This window comes from Equus przewalskii, chromosome 30 (assembly GCF_037783145.1).
Source record: "Equus przewalskii isolate Varuska chromosome 30, EquPr2, whole genome shotgun sequence".
Lineage (NCBI taxonomy): Eukaryota > Metazoa > Chordata > Mammalia > Perissodactyla > Equidae > Equus > Equus przewalskii.
This window is the reverse complement of record NC_091860.1, coordinates 4,371,598-4,396,025: the sequence shown is the minus strand read 5'-3', so window position 1 is coordinate 4,396,025 and position 24,428 is coordinate 4,371,598. Positions and strand designations below refer to the sequence as shown.

Sequence of the window (24,428 nt, the reverse complement as noted above, 5' to 3'; positions counted from 1 at the left end):
GAAGAGGGAACATTTCTCAATTCCTTTTATGTGGCTAGTGATTATCTGACACTAAAACCAGACAAAAACAGTACAAAATACTGCAGTATGTCTCTTGAACTTAGGTGGAAAAAGCTTCAACAAATGTAAGCAAATAGAATTCAGCAAAATATAAACATTTATACACCAAAGCAAGGGGTGTTTATTCTAGGGATTCAAAGCTGGTTCAATATTCAAAAACCAATCAGGCTAATCCACCATATTAATGGATTAAAGAAGAAAAATCGTATGAGCATATTAGTCGATGGAGAAAAAGCATTTGACAAAATTCAAAACCAGTTCATAATTAAAATGCTCAGAAAAATAGAACTAAAAAGAAACTTCTTTAGCTTGATAAAGAGCATTTAAAGTAATCTGCATTATACCCAATGGTGAAAAATGGAATGTTTTCCTCCTAAGATCAGGAACAATGCAAGGACATCCACTCTTATTCAATATACTATTGGAAGTTCAAGCTCTTGTAATAAAAAAAGAAAGAAATAAGAGCCATATAGATTGCAAAAGAAGAAATAAACTAGACGCATTAGCAGATGACATAGTTGTCTACGTAGAAAATCCCATGTTGTTGCAAATGGCAAGATTTCACCTTTTCGTGGATGAGTAGTATTCCATCGTGTATATACATATATATATGTATGTATTTATCTATCTATATATACCATATCTTCTTTATCCATTCATCCATTGATGGGCACCTAGGTTGTTTCCAAGTCTTGGCTATTGTAAATAATGCTGCAATTAACATAGGGGTGCATATACATTTTTGAAGTAGTGTTTTTGTGTTCTTTGGATAAATACCCAGATGGACCTTTAGGGTATTATTGCTAAGGAAAATAAATCAGACAGAGAAAAATAAATACCATATGATTTCACTCAAATGTGAAAGATAAAAAAACCCCACAATAACACATAGATACAAACAGATTAGTGATTGCCAGTGGGGAAGGGGGTTTGGGGGTAAGGTGAAAGGGTTAAAGGGGGATATTTGTACAGTGATGGATGGAAACTACGCTTTTGTTGGTGAACACGATGTAGTCTATACAGAAGGTGAAATATAATGCTGTACACCTGAAATTTATGTTATAAACCAATGTTACCTCAATTTAAAAAAGCTATAATAAATTTTAAAAATGTAAAAAAAAGAAAAGAAACTTCCATGGAATATACAAAGAAACAAAACAAAACAAAACAAAAACTCCTCCTAGAAGTAACTAGTGAGTTCAGCAAGGTTGTGGATAAAATATCAACATACAAAAAACAATTGTGTCTCTAAATACTAACAGTGATCATGTGGAAGTCAAGATTAAGAGCACAATACTGTTTACAATTTCTCAAAAGAAAATGAAATACTTAAGTATAAACTTAACAAAACACGTGAAGTATGCTGAAAATAACAAAATGCCACTGAAAGAAATCAAAGAACAACTAAATATATACCATTTTCTTGGATCAAAAGACTCAACATAGTAAAGATTCCAATTCTTTCTAAATTGCCTAATGAAATTCCTTTAAAAATCCCAGCAAGGTCATTTGTAGACATACACAAGCTTATTATAAAATTTATATGGGAAGGTGAAGGACCTAGAATAGCCAAAACAATTTTGAAAAAGGTGAATAAAGTGTGAGGAGTCATTCTAGTTGATATGAGGCCTACTATATAGCTACAATAATCATGTCAGTGTGGTATTGATGGCGGAAAAGACATAGGGAACAGAATAGAGAATCTAGAAATAGACCCGCACAAATGTGCCCAACTGATTTTTGACAAATGTGCCAAAGCGGTTTGATGGAGGAAGGATAGCGTTTTCAACAAATGGTGCTGGAGCCATTGGATATTCACAGGCAAAACAAACAGACAAAACAACCTTTCCCTAAATCTCACATCTTACATACAATTAACTCAAATTGTGTTATGGAATTAAATGTAGAATGTAAAAATGAAAAAACATTGGGAAAAACATAGGAGAATCTTCAGGACCTAGGGCTAGGCAAGGAGTTCTTAAATTTGACACCTAACTATGATCCATAAAAAGAAAAATTGGTAAGTTGGATCTTTTCAAAGTAAAAAAGCTTTAGTTCTGTGAAAGATCCTGTTAGGAAGCTGAAAAGACAGGCAACATACTGGGAGAAAATGTTCGAAAGCCACATACATGACAAAGGACTTGTATGTAGAATATATAAAGGACTCTCAGAAGTCAACAGTAAAAAAACCCAAATAAAAAATTGACCAAAGACATGAACAGACATTCTGTTGAATAGGTTATGCAGATGGCACATAAGCACATGAAAAAATTTTCATTTTTAGCCATTAGGGAAATGCAAATTAAAACCACAACGAGAAATCACTACCCAGAACGGCTTAACAAAACGAAAACCAACTGATATCATTAAATGCTAGTAGGATGCAGGGAAACTAGATCACTTACTACATAGCTGGTGGGAATGTAAAAATGGTACAGCCAGTCTGTAACAGTATGGCAGTTTCTTATGAAAACTAAACATATAGTTGTATTACGTCCCAGCAATTGCACTTTGGGGCATTTATTTCAGAGAAATGAAAACGTAAGTTCACACAAAAATGTGTATACAAATGTTCATAGAAGCTTTATTTGTAATAGCCAAAAACTGGAAACAACCAAGGGTCTTTCAAAGGGTGAATCATTAAACTATGGTGCATCCATACCATGGAATACTACTGAGCAATCAAGAGAAAGAAACTGTTGATACATGCAACAAGTTGGATGGATCTTAAGAGAATAATGCTAAGTGAAAAAAGCCAACGTTGAAAGATTTCATTCTTTATGATTCCACTTACATAACATTTTTGAAATGACAAAATTATAGAGATGGAAAACAGATGAGTGGTTGTGAGGATTTTGGCAGGAAGTGAGATAGGTTGGCCATAAAAGGGTAGTATGATGGAATTTGTGATGGAACTGTTCTGTATGTTGACTGTGGTCGTGGTTACAAAAATCTACAGATGTGAGAAAATTCATAGAACTAAATACACACACATATCTTCATATCTACACATAAGTGAGACCATGTAAAACCGGTGAAATCTGAATGTGGTTGGTAGATTATATCAACATTAATTTCCTGATTGTGATATTGTACTATAGTTATGTAAGATGCTACCATTGGGGGAGACTGGGTGAAGTGTATATATGATCAGTGTGTTTTTTTTTTACATGTGAGTCTTCAATTATCTCTAAATAAAAATAAAAAAATAACTTTGTCATGTCTTTTTCTAGCTTAAAAATTCTGTAAGTCTTTCCCATTCACTTTTTTTTTTTAAAAGATTGGCACCTGAGCTAACATCGGTTGCCAGTCTTCTTTTTTTTTCTTCTTTTCCCCAAAGCTCCCCAGTACATAGTTGTATATTCTAGTTGTAGGTCCTTCTGGTTGTGCTATGTGGGACACTGCATCAGCATGGCTTGATGAGCGACGCCATATCCACACCCAGGAACCAAACCGGCAAAACCTTGGGCCGCCGAAGCTGAGCACGTGAACCCAATCAGTCGGCCATCGGGCTGGCCCCTCCATTCCCTTTTATTAACCTCTTCTTTAAGGCTCTACACAGTTTCTCTGAATTCTACATGTTTAACTTTGTTACTCACTGTTTGCTTCAGACAGACTAATAAACTCACCATTTCTAAAATAAAAACATGTTTTACAAAAAACAGTGTTGTATTACCTCCGTGTCTTTCGTTAAGCAGTAGTAGTTCTTTGCCTAGAATGCCCTAAACAGCTTATTCTTTGTCAATCCAAATTCTATGTAAAATGTAGGGCTAGAATCAAGGTTCTCAGTTAATTATTTTTTGAGAGTATTTTAGTTAATAGTGTGGTCTGTCTCCTCTTAATTTCTGTAACTCGTGCCACTCATTTGACGTTTAGTTATACGTATTTTTGTATTGCTTAACTTTTTTTCTGCCTAATTAGAATGTAAGCTATTTGAATACAGAGACCATGTCTGTAAGCTCATGTGATGAAAGAAGATGGAAGGAGATTGAAAAATGTCTTATTTATTGTTTGCTACAAATGCCTTGTATGAAGGGCTGATGGAAATAATTACTTGATGAAAACAAACTTTTATGGTACTGCTACCTATTTTATGTATTATCTTGATTCACATACCTATGCTTTTCATTTTTTAGTGGTACTATCCTTTTAAGCCACTCAGAAATGAAACGTTTAAGTCTTCTTTTAAAAAATTAAGCTATTTATATCTAATTGTAAAACTAAAAAGCCACAAATGTTTAAATTCAAACATTATAAGAGGCTATTCAATTGAATGAAAAGTAAAAATTTTCTTTCCAGTGGCCTTTATTCTCACTTCCTAAAAGCAGCCACAGTTAATTTGTGTGTGTGTGTGTGTGTATGTGTATAAGATTAAGACTTTTAGAAAATTTCTGGATAAATACAAATATTTATGTACATATAACTTTATACACGTAGGCTTGAAATATATACTAGTTTATATCTTACTTTGGACATGAATCTATGTAAGCATAGATAGATCAGTGTAGTTCTTTACTGAAAGCATTATCTTTCTGTATAGTAATTTATTATGTCAATCCCCTATTAATAGACATTTAGGGCTTTTCCTGTTTTAGTTATTACAAACAGCGTTGCTTATATCTTTGGGCACTAATATGAGTCTGTATGAAGGGTAAATTGTTAGAAATGGAGCTGCTCTATGAAGGGTTTGTGTATTTAAAATTTTTGGCAGTGTTGCCATATTGCCCTTCAGAAAGGTGGTACTAGTTCATCCAGTCACCTGTTTCCCCACACCCTGGCCAATACCATGCATTATCAAACTTAAATCTTTGCCAATATGGTATATGGAAAAGAATAACCTTATTTTAATTTGCATTTCTGTAATTATGAGTGGAAGTTGAGTATTTGATCATATACATATTGGCTATTTGCATTTTTTCCCTGTGGGCTGATTATATGTCATATCTTTGGTCATCTTTTGTTTATTTATAAAATCTTTGTATTTTAAAGAAATTGGGCCTTTCCTGTCATATGAGTTGCAACTGTTTTTTTCTAGTTTGTCAATTGTCTGTTGACTTTAGGAGTTTTTAATGCAGAAGTTTTAAAATTTCATTGATATCAGATTTAACAATCTTTTCCTTTCTGACTTCTAGGCTGCAATTTATTTTGACTCTTTAGTTTCCATATAGTTATATGAATATATAAATATATATATCATTTGTCTTTCTTGAACAACTGCTTATGATCGTTTATTTTTCTTTCCTTTCGCTATGACCTCCCTAGTCTAGGGTTTCATTTAATTTCTGTAATAGCCTCTGATTAGTTCCTGGTACATCTACATTAAGTCTCTCATTCCCTTAATCTGTCTTCCAAACTACTGCCAAAGTAACTTTCCTAAAACTTATGTGCTGTCTTACTGCCACTTCAGATCCATTCTTTACCCTTCTGTATACCCTGTTTTTCACACTGGGAATCTGGTCTATGGGGACTCTGTCTGTGGGCTTTCAAGCCCTTTGTTTTCAGTTGGATTCTGCCCATGGAGAACACTGGCCAGATATTAGAGAGAGAGAGAGGGAGGAAAGTAAGGGTAGGATGTTTCTTCTTTAGGGTCTCTCCCTGTGGGGTTGCCAAGGGCTGGGTACCATGGCAAGGCCATAGCTCCTACCATGGAAAGCTGTAGTTCTGATCAGCAGCCCTTCTCCACAGCTTTCTCTAGGTTTCTGTCATTGCTCCCTCTCCTGGCCACTTCTGGCCTATGGGAAGTAATGGTTTCGTTGATGTTAATAGCCTCTGGAGACTGGACTATTTTTGTGGTTTTGCTATATCGTGCCCATGTCTTTGCAAACAGTCCCTTTATTAAAGTCTTCTTAAGTTATCCAGTCTGACTATACATTTATTTCTTGCCAAATCGTGACTGATAAATCATTTAACTTTTTACAAAAACCTGCTATGAATGACAGATAGAAGGTACCCTGTTTTAATTGGTGTTCATTTCTGCTGTCATCATCAGTGAAGTTTTGAGGAGTAGGGGTGGGTGTGATTATTAAGATTCAAACTATATCCCTTCATTAATTAAAAAAATATTTATGTTCTGTGATGTTAATTTTACATGTTAACCTGGCTGGGCTGTGGTGCCTAGATAATTGGTCAAACGATACTATAGATGTTTCTATTTTGGATGAGATTAACATTTAAACTGGTGGATGTTGAGTAAAGCAGATTACCCTCCATAGTGTGAGTGGGCCTTATCCAATCAGTTGAAAGCCTTAATAAAACAAAGACTGTCCTCCTTTGAGAAAGAAAGAATTCTCCCAGCAGACTGCTTTTGCACTTGGACTGCAACTCCTCCTTGGGTCTTCAGCCTACTGGCCTACCCTGTAGATTTTGGATTTACTAGGCTTCAACAATCATTTGAACCAATTCCTTAAAATAAATTTCATTGTCTCTCCCTCTCTCTATATGTATACACATATATGCATATGTATGTACACACACAAACACAGACACACGTCCTATTGATTCTGTTTCTCTGGGGAAGTCTGACTAATATATGTACCCCAAACACCTAATATGTGCCAAGAGCTGTCATTCACATTCAGAATATGTCAGAGAACAAACAAAGCAAAGAAATATCACTGCTTTGATGGAATGTATATTCTAGTAAATGGGGGAGGCAGGCAATAAATAAAATGAGCATAATAAAAAAGTAATTTATGTAATGTGCTAATAGGTGATAAATGTATGGAAACAAGAAAAAGAGCAGTGAAAATGGGGATTGGGATACCAAGGGTGGGGGTAGCGATTGGGTTTTATATACAGTAAGTTGTTTAGACCTTACTGAGAAATTAGCATTTAAGCAAATGCTTGAAGATAAGAGAATTAGCCATATTAATATTTTGGGAAAGAGCATTCTAGGCAAAGGGAACAGCCAGGACAAAGGCCCAAAAGGCAGAGCATGTTGAAGAAAAATCAAGCAGACCAGTGTGGCTGGAGCAGAAAGAGTGAGGAGAGAGTAGAAGGAGATGAAGTCAGAAAGTAACGGGGCCAGATCATATAAGAACAAATAAATGGAAGACCCTTTATGCCTTTAAAAAAAATGTGGTTTTTATTCTGATTATCCCTAAGGAGATACTGGGTTTTGATCAGAGAAGTAACATGATCTGACTTAATGTTTTAAAACGATTGCTCTGACTGCTGTATTGAAAATTGACTATAGAGGGTCAAGATTAGAAGCAGGGAGTCCAATTAGGAGACTTTTGCAAGAAGCCATGCAAGAGATGATGGTGGTTCACATCAGGGTAGTGGGTGCAGTAGAGTTGGTAAGTGCTGAGATTCTGGATATGTTTTGAAGGTAAAGCCAGTCAGCTTTCTTGAATGGATTGGATGTAGGGTATGAGAAAAAGAGAAGAGTCAAGAATAAGTTCAAAGCTTTTGGCCCAAGCAGCCAGAAGGATGAAATTGCTGTGACTTCACTCGGGTAGGCTGGTGAAGCCGGTTTTGAGGAGGAAGACCAAGGATTCTGTTTTGAAGATACTGATTTTGAGCTGTCAGGAATGTTGTAGGCATATTTGAGTAGGCTGTTACATATATATTTTGGTGTTTTCGAGAGAGGTGTGTGCTGGAAATAGGAATTGGGATGTTGTTTGTGTATAGATGGAACTTAAGAGTAGATAGATCATGAAAAGAGTGAGTGTAAATCGAGAAGAGAGGATAGGGACTGATCTCTGAGGTCTTTCCAGCATTAAGAAATCTGAGACAAGATGAGGGCTAGCAAAGGGGAATGAGGAGGAGTGACCTAGTGAGGTAGAAAGAAAACTACTGGACTGTAGTGTCCTAGGAGACAAGTGAAAAAAGTGTGACTATGAGAAGGGACTGATCAGTGATGTCAAATGCTCTGGATAGGTCAAGAAGGTGAGGTCTGAGAATTCACCAATGGATTCAGAAAGAAATGTCATTGTTGACCTTGAGAAAAGCAGTTGTTATGAGATGTCTCTGGTCAGAGAGCAATTGGAGACAACAACCAAAGACAACTCTTTGCAGTGATTTTGCTGCAAAAGGGAGAAAAAAATAGCATAGTAGCTAGGGAAGAAGCTGGGGACAAAATAAGGATTTTATAAATTAGGAAAAATAATAGAATGTTTATATGCTAGTAGGAATGATCCAATAAATAGGAAAAGATTTATGATATAAAGAAACAAAGGAGACTTGCTGGGACAATATCCTTGAATAAGTGAGAGAAGATGGCATAGGAGCTTGGATAATTCATTTATGAAACTAGGTAGGAAGGCAGAGTATCAGGGTGCAGATGCTGATAGAGGGCAGATGTGGTGTAGGAGCCTGTGGAAATCATCCTTTGATTGGTTGAGTCTTCTCAGGGAAGTAGAAAGATCATCAGCTGAGAATGAGGATAGGATAGGAGAGGCGAGGAGAGAGATGAGGATTTTCAATAGTCATTAAGTGGAGGAGTGAATGGATTAGGGTATCTTTTAATTACCTGGTGATATTTAAAGCCTACTTGAAATCATGAATTTAAAATAAGATGTCTCTGTAGTACTTAGTTGTCTCTCTCCAGTTTAGCTCCACAGTTATTTTTAGTACTCCATCTATTGTAATGAATCATTCATAAAATCACCCCTAGCCAGCCATATAGAGTACAAGAAACTATTTTATTACAGTGTCAGATATTTTAGGAAAACATGTATAATTCAGTTTTACTTGGTTTAATAGGAATACTTAGTATAGCTTTATTTCCTTGGCTTGCTATACTTTTTTGTCCATTGCTTTGATGTCAGCCCTTCTTAGTCTATTCACTTTTTATTCAATGGTCTTAGTTCCACTCTGCTTTTATTTTCCATCCAAGTTATAATTTTCCTTTTGTAAGTTTCTTTTGTACTAGAGAAAAAAAGGTGTGTTGTGTGTGTGTGTGTTTTAAATCTATATTCTTGATGCATGCACCGTCTTGTTCCTGGTGAAAATACCAAAAATATGAAGAACCAAGATAATATGAGCACCAACTAATTAGAATAGATATTAGCACGGGAGCAGGGTGCTGCATACTGTTTGTTGTGCCAAAGATTACTTCTTTAGGTGCTGGATCCTGGGAAGATTGAGGTGCCAGGGCAGTTGGGATACACTTGAAGGGCTCAGGGTAGCGCTACTTACCAACTGGATCAGGAGAATTTCAATGATACTGTCATACCACTGTTTGAATATCTGTATGAATATCAGCCCTTTTTCTCCCAGGGAGAGGTCTGCATGAACAAAATTTATTTTTTAGTATATCTGATTTGTAATCTTCATAAACTTCATAATCTGCCCAACTCTTTCCCAATTCATTCAACTAAATTTCCTTGGTATTTTCTATCTCCTTTCATTGTTATATCTGAGAAACTCTTTTGTTAAGCAGTACTTTTATTTACGTGATTGTCAAGCAGTGATGCAGTCCAAAAGAGCAGCACAGTAGTAGCCATGAGATTGGCTTGTCATACTTCCATATATTAGGCCGGTAAGGAGACAGTGGGCACAAATAGTGCTGGATGCTTTATTACTCACAGACAGCAAGAGCAAGATCAGCATGGTGTCAGCTTCTGATGTTCCTAGTTCCATAGGATTACACGAAGCAGCAGGGACCAGACGACAGACCAGACAAATGATTTGTTGCTCTGCCATGTAGGAACAAAATCTAAACTACAGCTGTGCAGCTTTATAGACTTATGCAGGAGCCTTCAACTGTGCTCTAAGGAAAAGAGGGATAGAAAGTTCTATAGTCAACTGAAATTGGGGAGATAGATGAGAAATGGGCTGTGTCAGTCTTCCACAAGAAAGCAATGAGAAACTGCCTCATGGAGACTTACCACCAGGCTTCTCTTCTCTTTCTCCAGGAGAAATTGCAGGGCATTCTGCTAAGATTTCGGTCTGACCGCTGTCAAACCTTGCCTATGTAGCTTATGTGGACCTGTATAATGTTGACCGAGTGCCATGGTAGAGCTATTTCCTTATAGCAGTGAGTCTCAAATGAGGGCTATTTTGAGCCCTACAGGATATTTGTCTGTAGACATTTTGGTTGTCACAACTCAAGAGTAGGGGGATGCTGCTGGCACTTTCTTGGTACATGTCAGTTCTGCCCACAATAAGGAAATTATTTAAAAGGTCAGTAGTGCTGAGGTTGAGAAACCCTGTTTTACAGTTATTTCTTCCTTTGTTACTTCTTTTTTGTTCTCCATTGTTTGGCAGTGAATCATACATTTAGTAATTTTTATTATGAATTAATTAATGATTCATTACAAATTTATTAATAATAGTCTATTTTATCATTCATGAAGTCTTCCCTGAAAGACTGTTATTTCAAGATCAGAAGCAGTCACACATCTATGTATTTCCTATCACATGTAATAAACAGTAAATAAATATGTAATTTTTGTGACTATCTGAGTTAAATCAACTCCAACTGATTTGTTCTGTTATTCTGTTATCCTGAGCCATATCTGGTACAGTAACCTATCGAAGTAAAATTTTGCATTTATAAACAGCCATATTTTGCATTAAACATATACAAAACGCTTTTATTTTATAGTGTTAAAATAGGAAGTACTCATAATTAGGAGGGACTGCTATTTACTATGCAATTACTTTATTGATATCTCCATCTGTCAATGACTAGACTGAAAGGAATGAAAGAAGTGGTACTTGCCTTGGCTCCAATGGGTGCTGCATAACTAGGTCTTGGTCCAGAGGTTCAGCTACATTCACTTGAGCTACATATTGTGAGGCACAAAAGTAGATTTAGATTATATATTAATATTAATAACTGAAATTTAAGTGTCTGATGTATGCTAGGTATTTTCCTAGTAACTTTACATGTATTCTTTGATCTTTACAACTACTTTATGAGATAGGTGCTCTAAGTCGCCAATTTTAATAGATGAAGAAAATTAAGTTCAGAGAAGTTAAGTAACTTACCCAAGGTCACATAATTAGTAAGTGAGTAGAGCAGGTTTTGAGCCAAGCAGTTTGACTCTAGAACTTGTGCTCTTAATGATTACACCACTAATAATACATTGGTAAAAAGAAATCTCATACTTTTACCCAATTTACTTTTGCTATTTTTGTTGTTAATGTTGTTGGTATACCTAATTATGTTCATGCAATATATAAAATTCATAGAATTACATAGTTTTATTTTTATATTTATTTACTTGTTACTAATTAACTTACCTTAATGTCTGTGAATAAAATTTAAGAATATGTTACATTTTGTTTTACAAACTGCCTATCTCTAGAGCATGTGTTCTAGTTTTTAAGTGTAATTTAAATTCTTATTCTTTGATAATAAATAAATGTTTTATTTATTGAAATTTTAACAGAGATAGTGAAAAGCCATCAGATGCAGTACAACGTCACGAACATGTAAAGCAGAAAATTGAAGGTGATAATATTTTATACATGTTTAGCATTTAGCATTAGGGTTTCCTAAATACATTACCACTTTGAGACTTATAGTTTAAAATTTATAGCCATAAAAGTTATACAATAGTAAATTTTAAAAGATATTCAATAGTGAGTTTTATATTTTCAATAAAGTTATGTTTTGGGTTCTGGGAGTGTACAAAATGAATAAAACTTGGTTGTGACCCCCATAAAATCCACAACTTAGTAAGGACAAAAGCACATGTTGTGTAATTTTGATATAGTGTAATGCATGCTAAAAGTATGTGTAATTTGCAGAGTCCACAGAAAGAAGCCAATTTGTTCAACCTGAGGGAGTTAGGTAGATTTTATGCAACATAAAAGGATAAGTAGGATTCAGTCAAACAAAGAATGCAGATATTTGTAAGAAGAGAATATAGCATGAACAAATAGCATGACTAGAGAATTACAACTGGAATGGTGTTAGAGTATGAAGCAATAGGTAGGGATAAGGTAGGAGAGAGCCTTGTCAGAGAGATTGGATGCTGTGCTAAGGAATTTGGTTTTTCATATACAATAGGGAATTGAAGATTTTTTGTAGGAAAGAGATGTTATTGGACTTAATTTTAAAGAGATTTTTCTGGCCGCATTGTAGGAGCTAGATTTGGGTACTGAGAGTAAGAAGGGAAAGTTATTGCTATATCTTAGATGTGTGATAAGTGCTTATATTAGACCACAGGTAAATGAGAAGAAAGGGGCAGATTTGAGAAATATTTACTGGTAAAACTGGCAAAACTTGGTGATTGGATATGAAAGGAACTGAGATTAGGTGATGGTAGCATTAACTAAGAGAATATAAGAGGAAAAACAAGTTTTGTTGAGAAAATGATGAGTTCACGTGACTCAGTTGTTACACACATTCTTACAGATATTACCACTTGTTGCCTGAGTGGGAGGATCTACAGTGTTTGCAGCTCTATTGTTTTTTTTGAGTCTTCTTTCTCTTCAATGAGTTCTTAAGATAAAAACTCTGAAATTTAAACTCAATACATATAATTGATACTTGAAACTTATGACAAATTCACTATTAATTATTTCAGAATTCATAAAAACCCACTCAAGTGAAGAAGTTGTAGATGTTTCTGCAAGTGAGCCACGTAAGTTTCCACTCATTTAAGTATTGTGTTAATAACCTCTGTTGAGTGCATTGATTTCCATAATTTTCTATAAAGTAATAATTACTAAGGTAACAACATAGATTCCCTGGAGTTTGGAGCCATATAATTGAGCTGGCTATCAAGGAAGTATTGAAATTCCAAGTTAAGGGTACATGCTACCAAAAATAGACTGATTTTTGAGGAGTACTATGATATCACTCGAAACAGAGGACTTTTAGTTGTGATTCGAATATTCTACTGAAATGTTGCAGGGGTGGCAAGGCTTGAGGTGGAGCAGTTGTAAACTTAAGATATCATTTGTTGATTTTGTTACTATGACTTAATGCTCTGTCTGCAACTGAGTATGTAACAGTTCATGAATATAAAGAGCTGCTAGAACTAGTATGTCAAATTTCTGACTACTTGTCAACAGAAAGGAGAAATTACCTTGCTTCTGTCTTAACACTGGAGAAAATTTTAAAACAATCATGTAATATATGCTATGGAGTACAGTTTGAAAGTGGAAAATAAGATTTGCTTGGCAAAAGTTGATGGGAATCCTGCCCTCTTTCAACTTCAGCTTTTACCCCTAATGTTGCTGTGCTTAAACCAGGGACAGCTATACATTCTACAGTACTCTCATGTTCCAAAGTGTCTTCTGATCCAGGAGAGCCCTAACTGACTTGGTGGGGTAGTATCTAGAGCTTTGGAGTGAATGTTGGAAGCCTCTCTCTACATCAATGGGAACCCTCTGTACATCTCTCTCAATCTCTGCTGCTGTCTTCTCTCTAGTACTGTGCCCTGTGAATTCTAGCTGCTTTGGCCTCTCCAAACTCTAAACTTTGTCTCTGAACTTAAGGAGACCAGTAGACTCTGTTTGTGTTCCCCTTCCTTATGCTGTGGCCTGGAGACTCTTCTTGTTTTCTTCTTGTTTCTTCTTGTTTTCTTTCTGTCATGGATTACTGCCTTGCACTTTCTGTTTTCTGATGTTTGAATATTGCTGTTTCATATATTTCTTGTGTAGATTTTAACTGGTTTAAGGTGAAGAGGTAATTCTGATACCTGATGTTCCATCGTGGACAAAAATAGAAGTCTCTGTGCCCACATATAGGCCAATGGAACACATCTTCCAACCATAAAACCAAGTTCCAAAAGGATAAAATATAATAATAGAAATTTTTCTCATGAATTTAACAAATTTATTTATTTATATAATTGAGGTATATTTGATAGACAACATTACATTAATTTCAAGTATACAACATAATGATTTGATATTTGTATGTATTACAAAATGATCATGTCTAGTTAACATCTGTCGCCATACATAGTTAAAGAATTATTTTTTCTGGGGATGAGAACTTTTAGGATCTACTTTCTTAACAACTTTCAAATATGCAATACGGTATTATTAACTATAATCACCATGCTGTACATTATATCCCCATTACTTATTTATTTTATAACTGGAGATTTGTACCTTTTGACTCCCTTCACCCATTTTGTCCACTCCCCAACCCCCACCTCTGGCAACCACCAATGTGTTCTCTGTATCTATGAGCTTGATTTTTGTTTTCTTGGGTTGTATTTGTTTGTTTGTTTTGGATTCCATATATAAGTGAGATCATATGGTATTTTTATTTCTCTGACTTATTTCACTTAGCAAAATGGCCTCAAGATCTATCTATATTGTCGCAAATGGCAAGATTTCATTCTTTTTTATGCCTAAATAATATTCCATTGTAATATATATACCGTATTTTTTTAATCCATTCATCCATTAATGGACATTTAGGTTGTTTCCATATTTTGGGTATTGTAAATAATGCTGCAGTCAACATGTGGGTTCATCATGATTTTTAAGGGAAGCAGAGGACAGGGTTACATTGCACAATATGGAGAAAACCCTTTTACAAATTCCTAAGTATCTTTTCCCATGGCAGCTGCCTCAGTCCCTGGACCCCACTGGTATAGATCTACTCTCTCTCAATATTGCTCTTTCACTGGTATACTCTCTTTTTCTCTTTAAAGTATCCCCTTTCATCTTTTCCAGCCAAACTTTATTTTCTTCTTCCCTCCTCATTCTCTAAATTCCATTAGATTCTACAGCCTAATCAATAAGACAAAAGCTACCTTTGTATTCCATTCTTGTTTCTTGTTCTTTTTAAACTACCATTTAATCTTGATGTTGCTTCATTTAGTAATTAATGGACTTTATTTTTTTAGAGAAGTTTTAGGTTTATAGAAAAGATGAGCAGAAAGTACAGAGAGTTCCCATATACCCATTCTTCCCACTATCCCCACACAAAATTTGTTCTATTATTAACATTTTGCATTAGTGTGGTATATTTGTTGAAATTGATGAACCAATATTCATACTTATTATTAACTAAAGTCCGTAGTTTACACAAGATTCAGTCTTTGTGTCGTGCAGTTCTATGGGTTTTAACAAATGTATAATGTCATGTATCCACCATTACAGTATTATATTGTAGGAGAGTTTTACTGCCATGAAAATCACATGTTCCATGTATTCATCTTTCCTTCCATCCACCTGAATCTCTGGCAACCACTAACCTTTTTGTTGTATCTATAGTATTGCCTTTTTAAGAATGTCATATATTTGGAATCATGCAGTCTTTCTTTTACTTAGCAGTATGCATTTAAGTTTCCTCTGTGTCGTTCCATGTTTTATACCTCATTTCTTTTTATTACTCAGTACTAATCTATTGTATGGATGTACCATAGTTTGTTTATCTGTTCATCTATTGAAGGCTATCTTGGTTGTTTCTAAGTTTTTACAATTACAAAAAACTGCTATAAATTTAGGTTTTTGTGTGAACGTAAGTTTTTCAACTAATTTGAGTACATACCAAGGAGTGTAACTGCTGGATTGTATAGTAAAAGTATGTTTAGTTTTGTAAGAAACTGCCAAACTGTCTTGCAGAGGGGCTGTATCATTTTGCATTCCCACCAGCAATGAGAATTTGAAGGTTCTTTCTTGTAGACAATATATATTTGGTCTTGTTTTTTGATTCACTCTGACAATCTCTGTTTTTAAATTGGTGCATTTAGACCTTGATTTTAAGTGATTACTGAAATAGTTGGATTAATGTCTACCATATTTGTTACTGTTTTCTATTTGTTGCCTTTGTTCTTTGTTCCTATTTTTGTCTTCTCTCTTTGGCTGCCTTTTGAGGATTTAATTGAGCATTCTATTTTTTCTTCAGTTTTATTGAGATATAATTGACATATAATAATGTGTAAGTTTAAAGTGTACAATGTGTTGATTTAATGCACTTATATATTACAATATGATTACCACCCTAATGTTAGCTAACACCTCCATCATGTCACATAATTACTATTTCTTTTTGTGGTGAGGACTTTTAAGATTTGCTGTCTTAGCAACTTTCAAATATATAGTATGATATTGTTATCTGTAATAATAATGACGTGTATTAGATTCCCATAACTTATTCATCTTCTAATTGGAAGTTTGTACTCCAGATGTTGACCAACATCTCCCCGTTGTCCCCACCCCCAGCTTCTAGTAACCACCATTCTACTCTCTGTTTCTATGAGTTCAGCTTTTTTATATTCCACATGTAAATGATATCATACAGTGTCTTTCTTTCTCAGACTTATTTCACTTAGCATAGTGCTCTCAAGGTCCATCTGTTGTCACAAATGGAAGCATTTCTCTCTGTTTTATGACCGAACAATATTCCATTGTATATGTATATACCTCATTATCTTTATTCATTCAACCATTGATGGACACTTAGGTTGTTTCAGTATATTGGCTATAGTGAATAATGCTGCAATAAGCATGCAAGTGCAGATATCTCATTGATATCCTGTTTTCATTCCCTTTGGATATATACCCAGAGGTGAGATTGCTGGATCATATGGTAGTTCTATTTTTAAATTTTTGAAGAACTTCCTTACTGTTTTCCATAGTGGCTGCACCAATTTACATTCTCACCAACAGTGCACAGCATTCCCTTTTCTCCACATCCTTGCCAATATTTGTTATCTCTTGTCTTTTGGCTAACAACCATTCTAACAGGTGTGAGGTGATATCTCATTGTGGTTTTGATTTGCATTTCCCTAATGATGAGTGTTGTTAAGCACTTTTTCATGTACATATTGGCAATCTGTATGTCTTCTATGGAAAAATGTCTATTCAGATCCTCTGCCCATTTTTTAACTGGGTTGTATATTTATTTATTATTGAGTTGTGTGAGTTCTTTATTTATTTTGGGTATTAACACCTTACCAGATACATGGCTTGCAAATATTCTCTCCCATTTGATAGGTTGCTTGTTCATTTTGTTGACGGTTTCCTTTGCTGTGCAGAACCTTTTAGTTTGGTGTAGTCCCACTTGTTTATTTTTGGTTACTAAAAGATTATTGTGATCCTTTGCTGCTGTCATGTTTCCTTGATTTCACATTCTTTGGAGTTGCTGTCTTCACATTTAAAGTAGCAGTCACCTCCTCCAATCTTTACTGTTGTCTTCAGGCAAGAAATACTTTCTGTCAGCCCTGCTAGAGATTTGAGACTTCCTCAGACCTTATATGGATACATTTCCTCCATGCTTCTTGCTTCCTCTTGTGGCAGAGTTCTTAATCTTGTATGCCTTCTCTTGATCCTACAACACAGGAGACTGAATGCTGATTGCGTCTCTTTTGTTTTCCGGAGAGTGGCGTTACAGCTCAGGTTTGTGCTCTCTCCTTGGCCTGCAGACTGTGGCCTGCTTTCTGTGCATGCTCCCTGTCTACCAGCGCTTGTTCTTGCTGACACCCTATGCAGTGCACAGTGAGCTGGCTTCAGAGTGGAGGAGGTATGGGTGGCAGGTAGTGTGCTGGACAGGCCTGAGTGTCATTGGGGGAATCTGTGGGTGGGGTTTTCCCCTGGCTCATGGCAGGCTTCCTGATGGAATTCAGAAGACACTCAGCAGAAACTGAGGGTCCCTTTAATGCCCTATGGGGATCTTGTGTGATGATTTCCTGATCTGCTTCCTCCCCCTAGTCATGGATATCGTGTTTAAATACTCAAGATGCTGTGAGAGAAATGATTTGCCTTGGCAGTGTCCTGCATAGCTGGGGAAGCTGGGTGTTCGTCCACTAGCTCTACCTTTCTCCAGTGAGAAAAATCACAGACCATTTCATTTAGCTCCAAACTCTCCTGCCTTGGGGGAGGAGTGATGCCAACAAGTCAAGCTGATCCTCTGACCCCTTCCAATGCATACAAACACGTACTTTTTTTCTCCAGGAGAGTGCTGGAACTTCTCCTCTGGAATACTGTACTTTCACAAAAGCTTTCTTGTCTGTAGTTGACTCTCCAAATCACCATTCCTGCAGCCCGCTCCCCCAGGTTCACAGTCTCCTTAGGTTCCACAGCTAATACCAAGGTCTGTCTGCCTGTTACCCAGTGAACATGGGGATAAGACTCCTCCTGGGTCCCTTGGCATATGCACTGGGTCTCACAACTCCCACAGAGGCACCTTTCGTTAATGGTACTGAAGTTTTGTTATTGAAGAGGGGGAAAAAAATGAGGGACGTTCTGTGCCACCATGATACTGATGTTATATGCTGAGCATTTTATGATTCCATTTTTTCTCCTTCCTTATCATATATCAGTTATACTTCCTTTTTTTTTAACTTTTTTAGTGATTGCCCTAGAGTTTGCAATAGTCATTTACAACTAATTCAAGTCCACTTTCAAATAACACTGTAACAGTTCACAGGTAGTGTGAGTACCTGATAATAACAAAATAGTACTAATTCCTTACTCTTGCCCCTTATGTTATTGTTGTTATTCATTAACTTATACATATGCATACATAAGGATAAATATGCATATGTATATATACATACATAAGCATACATAATAAAATACATTGTTGCTATTATTATTTTGGACAAACTGTTATCTGTTAAATCAATTAAAAATAAGAAAATAGTTTTTCTTCTCCCAGGTCAGTCTGCCTCTGATAAAACCCCAGAAGGTTAGACTTTGGTTAAATAGTTTCTCCTCAGGTAGACCTTGTTAAAAAGAACAGGATACTCTGACGTATTTCAAAATGGTTCTTTTTCCCTTCCCCATGCTGGAAGTCCAAAGTGAGTTTTCTTTGACATTCACTGTGAGAACCTGTTAGAGCTTCAGGAGGTAAAACTTGGAAAAGTGTGCCCCTCCCCGCCATGACTGGGACCCCATGTAGTTTTTCTCTCTCTCAGACTTGCCCACACTGATTCTTTAGCAATTTGTCAATTATAATTCAGATTTTCCTACAAGGGTTCCCACAAAGTTTGCAGTTAATTGGCTACTGCTCTGCTGTTTTGTGATTCTCTGTATTCACCTGTCAGTCTCTCTAGTTCTGGGGACAGCAGTTTGCCCTGTGACTTTACTTCTCTTATGGATTCATGAACAGTTATTGATTTTTTAGTTTGTTCAGCTTTTTCCTTGTTATAACTGAGTGGCGACTTCCAAGCTTTTTATATGCCTGACCAGAAACAAAAGCCCATGTATTTATTTTTAAAAATTTATTTAAAAAATTTTAATAGTGGTAAAAACACATAATCTGAAATTTACCATCTTAAGTATGTTTAAGTGTACAGTGCAGCAGTATTGACTATATTCGTATTGTTGTGCAACAGATTTCTAGAACTTTTTTCATCTTGCAAAATAGAAACTCTGTACAGATTGAATAAACAACACCCCATTTTCCCATTCCCCCATCCCCTGACAACTACCATTCTACTTTCTGTTCTGAGTTTGACTACTTTAGATACTGCCTGTAAGTGGAATCACCGCTATTTGTCTTTTTGTGACTGGCTTATTTCACTTAGCCTTATGTCCTCAAGGTTCATCCATGTTGTACCATGAAACAGGATTTCCTTTTTTTTTAGATTGAATAACATTCTGTTGTCTGTATGTACCACATTTTCTTTGTCCTTTCACCCATCAATGGACATTTGGATTACTTACACCTCTTGGCTATTGTGAATAATGCTGCAATGAACATGAATGTGCAAATATCTCTTCTAGATCCTGCTTTGAATACTTTTGGATTTATTCCCAGAAGTAGATTGCTGATTTTCTTTTTGAGGAAGATTAGCCCTGAGCTAACATCTGCTGCCAATCCTCATCTTTTTGCTGAGGAAGACTGGCCCTGAGCTAACATCTGTGCCCAACTTCCTCTACTTTATATGTGGGATGCCCACCACAGCATGGCTTGACAAGCAGTGCCATGTCTGCACCCGGCATCCGAGCCAGCGGACCCTGGGCCACCAAAGTGGAACATGCACACTTAACCGCTATGCCACTGGGCCGGCCCCATAGATTGCTGATTAATATGGTAATTCTTTAATTTTTTGAGGAAAAAGCGTACTGTTTTACATAGTCACCACACTATTTTGTATTCCCATCAACAGTGAAGAACATTTCCAGTTTCTTCAAGTCCTTTCCAACTTGTTAGTTTCTGCTTTTTAACAGTGGCCATCCTAATGGGTGTGAGGTAATATCTTACTGTGGTTTTGATTTGCATTTCTCTAATGATTAGAGAAATCATGTTGAATGCTGAATGTTGAATATTGTTTCATATGCTCTTTGGCCATTTGTATATCTTCTTTGGAGAAATATCTATTCAAGACTTTGCCCATTTTTTAATAAAGTTGTTTTTTGTTGTTAAATTATAGTAGTTCTTTATATTTTCTGGATATTAGCCCCTTAGCAGATACATGATTTGCAAATATCTTTTCCCATCCAATAAGTTATCTTTTTACTCTGTTCCCTTGATCCACAGACGTTTTTAATTTTGATGTAGTCCCTTTGTTTATTTTTGCTTTTGTTGACTGTGCTTTTGGTGTCATATCCAAGAAATTACCGCCAAATCCAGTGTTAAGAAGGTTTTCCCCTTTGTTTTCTTTTAGGAGTTTTATAGTTTTAAGTTTTATGTTTGGGTCTTTAACCTATTCTGAGTTAAATTTTGTGAATTGTGTAAAGTAAGAGTCCAATGTCGTTCTTTTGCATGTGGATGTCCAGTTTTCCCAATACCATTTGTTGAAGATACTGTCCTTTCCTCATTGTGTTGTCTTGGCACCCTTGTCAAAGATCATTTGATCATTTATGTGAGGGTTCATTTCTGTGCTTTCTGTTATGTTCCATTGAAATATTTTTCTATCTTTATGCCAGTACCACACTGTTTTGATTACTATAGCTTTGCAATATGTTTTGAAATCAAGAAGTATGAGGCTTCCAACTTGGTTTTTTTTCCCCCAGATTATTTTGGCTATTCAGGGTCCCTTGAGATTCCAGATGAATTTTAGAAATTTTTTCCTATTTCTGCAAGAAATGCCTTTGGATTTTTCATAGAGATTGTGTTTAATGTGTAGATCACTTTGGATACTATCTGTAGTTTAACAATATTAAATATTCCAATCTATAAACATGATGTTTTTTCATTTATTTGTGTCTTCTTTAGTTTCTTTCAGCAATATTTTATAGTTTTTCAGTGTGCTAGTGTTGCCTCTTTGGTTAAGTTTATTCTGAGATTCTTATTCTTTTTAATACTATTGAAAATGGGATTGTTTCCTTAATTTTGTTTTCAAATTGTTAAAAAGTTCATTCTTTTACATCCTTGGGTAAAGTTATTTTATTGTTTTTGATGCTATCGTAAATGAGATTATTTTCTTAATTTCTCTTTAGGTATTTTGTTGTTAGTGTATAGAAATGCAACTGATTTTTCTATGTTGATTTCATATCCTGGAACTCTACTAAATTTATTTATTAGTTTTAACTGATTTTTGGTGAAGTATTTGGAGTTTTCTGTCTATAAGATTGTGTCTAGCAGACAAAGACAGTTTTACTTTTTCCTTTCTGATTTGGGTTTCTTTGATTTCTTTTTCTTGCCTAATTGCTGTGGCTAGGACTTCTAGTACTATGTTAAATAGGAGTGGTTAGAGTGGGCACCCTTGTGTTGTTCCTGATTTTAGAGGAAAAACATTCAGGTTTTCACTCTTGATTATGAAATTAACTCTGGGTTTATCATATATGTCATTTATTATGTTGAGATATGTTCCTTCTATTCTCAATATGTCAAGAGCTTTTATGTTGAAAGGGTGTTCAGTTTTGTCAAACACTTTTTCTTGCATCCATTGAGAGGATCATTTGATTTCTACCATTCATTCTATTAATATGGTGTGTCACATTTATTGATTTATTTATGTTGATCCTTCTTTGCATCTCAGAGATAAATTCCACTTGATTATGGTGTATGATTTTTTAAAATATCCTGTTGAATTAGAGTTGCAATATTCTATTGAGAATTTTTGCATTTATATTTATCAGGAGTATGAGCTATAGTTTTCTTTTCTCATAGCATCCTTATCTGGCTTTGGTATCAGGGTAATGCTGGCCTCATAAAATGAGTCTGGAAGTGGTCTTTCCTCTTCTTTTTTTTTTCGGAAGAATTTGAGAAAGATTTGCATTAATTCTTCTTTAAGTCTTTGGTGGAATTCACCAGTGAAACCATCTGGTCTTGGCCTTTTCTTTGTTGGGATATTTTTAGTTACAGATACAATCTTTTTAGTCATTATTGGTCTGTTCATATTTTCTATTTCTTCATGTTTCGATTTTGATAGGTTGTACATTTCTAGGAATTTATACATACATTTCTTCTAGGTTATCCATTTTGTTGGAAAATCCTTTGTATTTCTGTTGTCAGTTGTAATGTCTCCTCTTTTATTTTAATTTTGTCCATTTGATTCCTTTCTCTGTTTTTCTTAGTGTAGCTAAAGGTTTGTGAATTTTATCTTTTCAAAAAACCAACACTTAGTTTCCTTGCTTTTTTCTATTGTCTTTCTGGTTTCTTTTTCATTTATTCCTGCTCTATATTTATTATTTCCTTCCTTCTGCTAACTTTGGTGTCTTTTTCTAATTACTTGATGTTTATATTTAGGTCATTTATTTGACATCTTTATTTTTCTTATTGTAGGTGTTATCGCTATGAACTTCCCTCTTACCACTGCTTTCCCTGAATCTTAAAAGTTTTGGTATGTTGTGTTTTTTTTGGTCTCAAGATGCTTTCTGATATCCTTTTTGATTTATTCTTTAACCCAGTGTTTTTTAGGAGTGTGTTGTTTAATTTCCACATATTTGTGAGTTATTTAGTGTTCCTCCTGTTACTCATTTCAATTTTCATCAGAAAAGATACTAGATATGATTTCAATATTCTTAAAAATTTTAAGACTTCCTTTGTTGCCCATCATATGATCTATCTTGGAGAATATCCATGTGTACTTGAGAAGAATGTATATACTGCTGCTGTTAGATAGAATGTTCTGTGTATGTGGTTTATTTGGTCTATAGTGTTTCAAGTCTACTGTTTCCTTGTTAATTTTCTGCATGCATGATCTATCCAGTGTAGAAAATGGGGTTTGAAGTCCCCTACTGTTATTGTATTTCTGTCTATTTCTCCCTTCAGTTCTGTTAATATTTATGTTAAATGTAAAGTGCTCAATGTTGAGCATATACTCATTTACAATTGTTATATCTTCTTGATAAAATAATCTCTTTACACTATGTAATGACCTTCTTTTTCTCTTGTGACAGTTCTTGAGTGTAATTCTGTTTATCTGATATAGGTATAGCCACTTCTGCTCTCTTTTGGTTACCATTTGCATGGAGTATCTTTTCCACTCCTTTACTTTCAACGCATGTGTGTCCTTAAGCTGGAATGAGACTCTTGTAGACTCTTGTAATATGTATTTATTCTATGGAGATGAAAGAAGAAAAAATATCAAATCAGGTTTGGATGGGTAGAGCCACTTAAGTGAATAAATTATTGCCTGAGAGGTAATTTTCTTCACGTTGTCCCAAATTTTCTGCTAAGATTTAAAACTCACAAAAAATGTCTCTAGGCTTCATACTTAGATTGATTTGGGAAGTTACTTAAGCAGCATGTGTGGGCTCAGAAATATGGAGGCAGAAGCATGGGGAAGTAAGGCTATAGAGCCCCTGAAAATTGTAGTGAAGTAATGGGACTCCCTCAGGGCCACAGAATTAGGGTTGTGTGAAAGTTTAACTAGATATTCAAGGAGTTAGATGACAGATGATAATATTAAAAAATAAGTAGGCCTTAGAAATTAATGTTATAATTTTTAGGTTGTATTTCTAACAATCATTCTCTATTTACAGCACTAGAAATTCTGTAAAGATAATAATGTGTTTAGTAAAAATCCTACTTCTTCTAAAGGTTATAATTTGGCAATATTTTATGACTTTAAAATTGTTCATCAGAGTACTTACTGAATATTTATTAACCGTTATATTGGCTATGTAGAGGCATCTCATTAGGCTTTTTCTCTGGTGACTAATTATGTTAAGCATCTTTTCATGTGGCTATTGACCATTCAGATATCTTCTTTTGTGAAGTGTCTGTCCCAAACTTTGGCTCATTTTTAATAGGGTTGATTGTCTTTATTATTCACTTATAGGAATTCTATGTATATACTAGAGATAGCCCATTTATTAGATAACAGTATTGTTAATATTTTTCCCAGTTTGCAACTTGCTTTTTAATTTCTTAATGGAGTCCTTTGACGTGAAAGAATTTTTAATTTTTATGAAGTCTAATTTAATGATTTTTTCCTATAGTACATGCTGTTCATGTTCTATTTAAGAAATCTTTGCCATCCCAATGTCATGAAGACATTTTTTTACCATAAGTTTTATACTTTTAGTTTTTACATTTAAGTCAGTGATCTATTTTAGATTATTTCTTGTGAATAGTTTGAAGTAAAAGCCAAGATTAATTTTCT

The 24,428-nt window shown here is 35.1% G+C and overlaps 1 protein-coding gene across 23 annotated transcripts in view; it reads left to right on the top strand.

Annotated features, from left to right (window-relative positions):
* Nucleotides 1-24,428, top strand: part of CCDC7 (coiled-coil domain containing 7) — a 463,736-nt gene that overhangs the window by 67,256 nt on the left and 372,052 nt on the right. For all 23 annotated transcript variants that reach the window (XM_070601703.1, XM_070601701.1, XM_070601699.1 and 20 more), the window contains 2 exons: nucleotides 11,403-11,464; nucleotides 12,546-12,602. In XM_070601703.1, coding sequence (XP_070457804.1) covers nucleotides 11,403-11,464; nucleotides 12,546-12,602 — 119 coding nt within the window. The remainder of the gene's footprint in view (nucleotides 1-11,402; nucleotides 11,465-12,545; nucleotides 12,603-24,428) is intronic.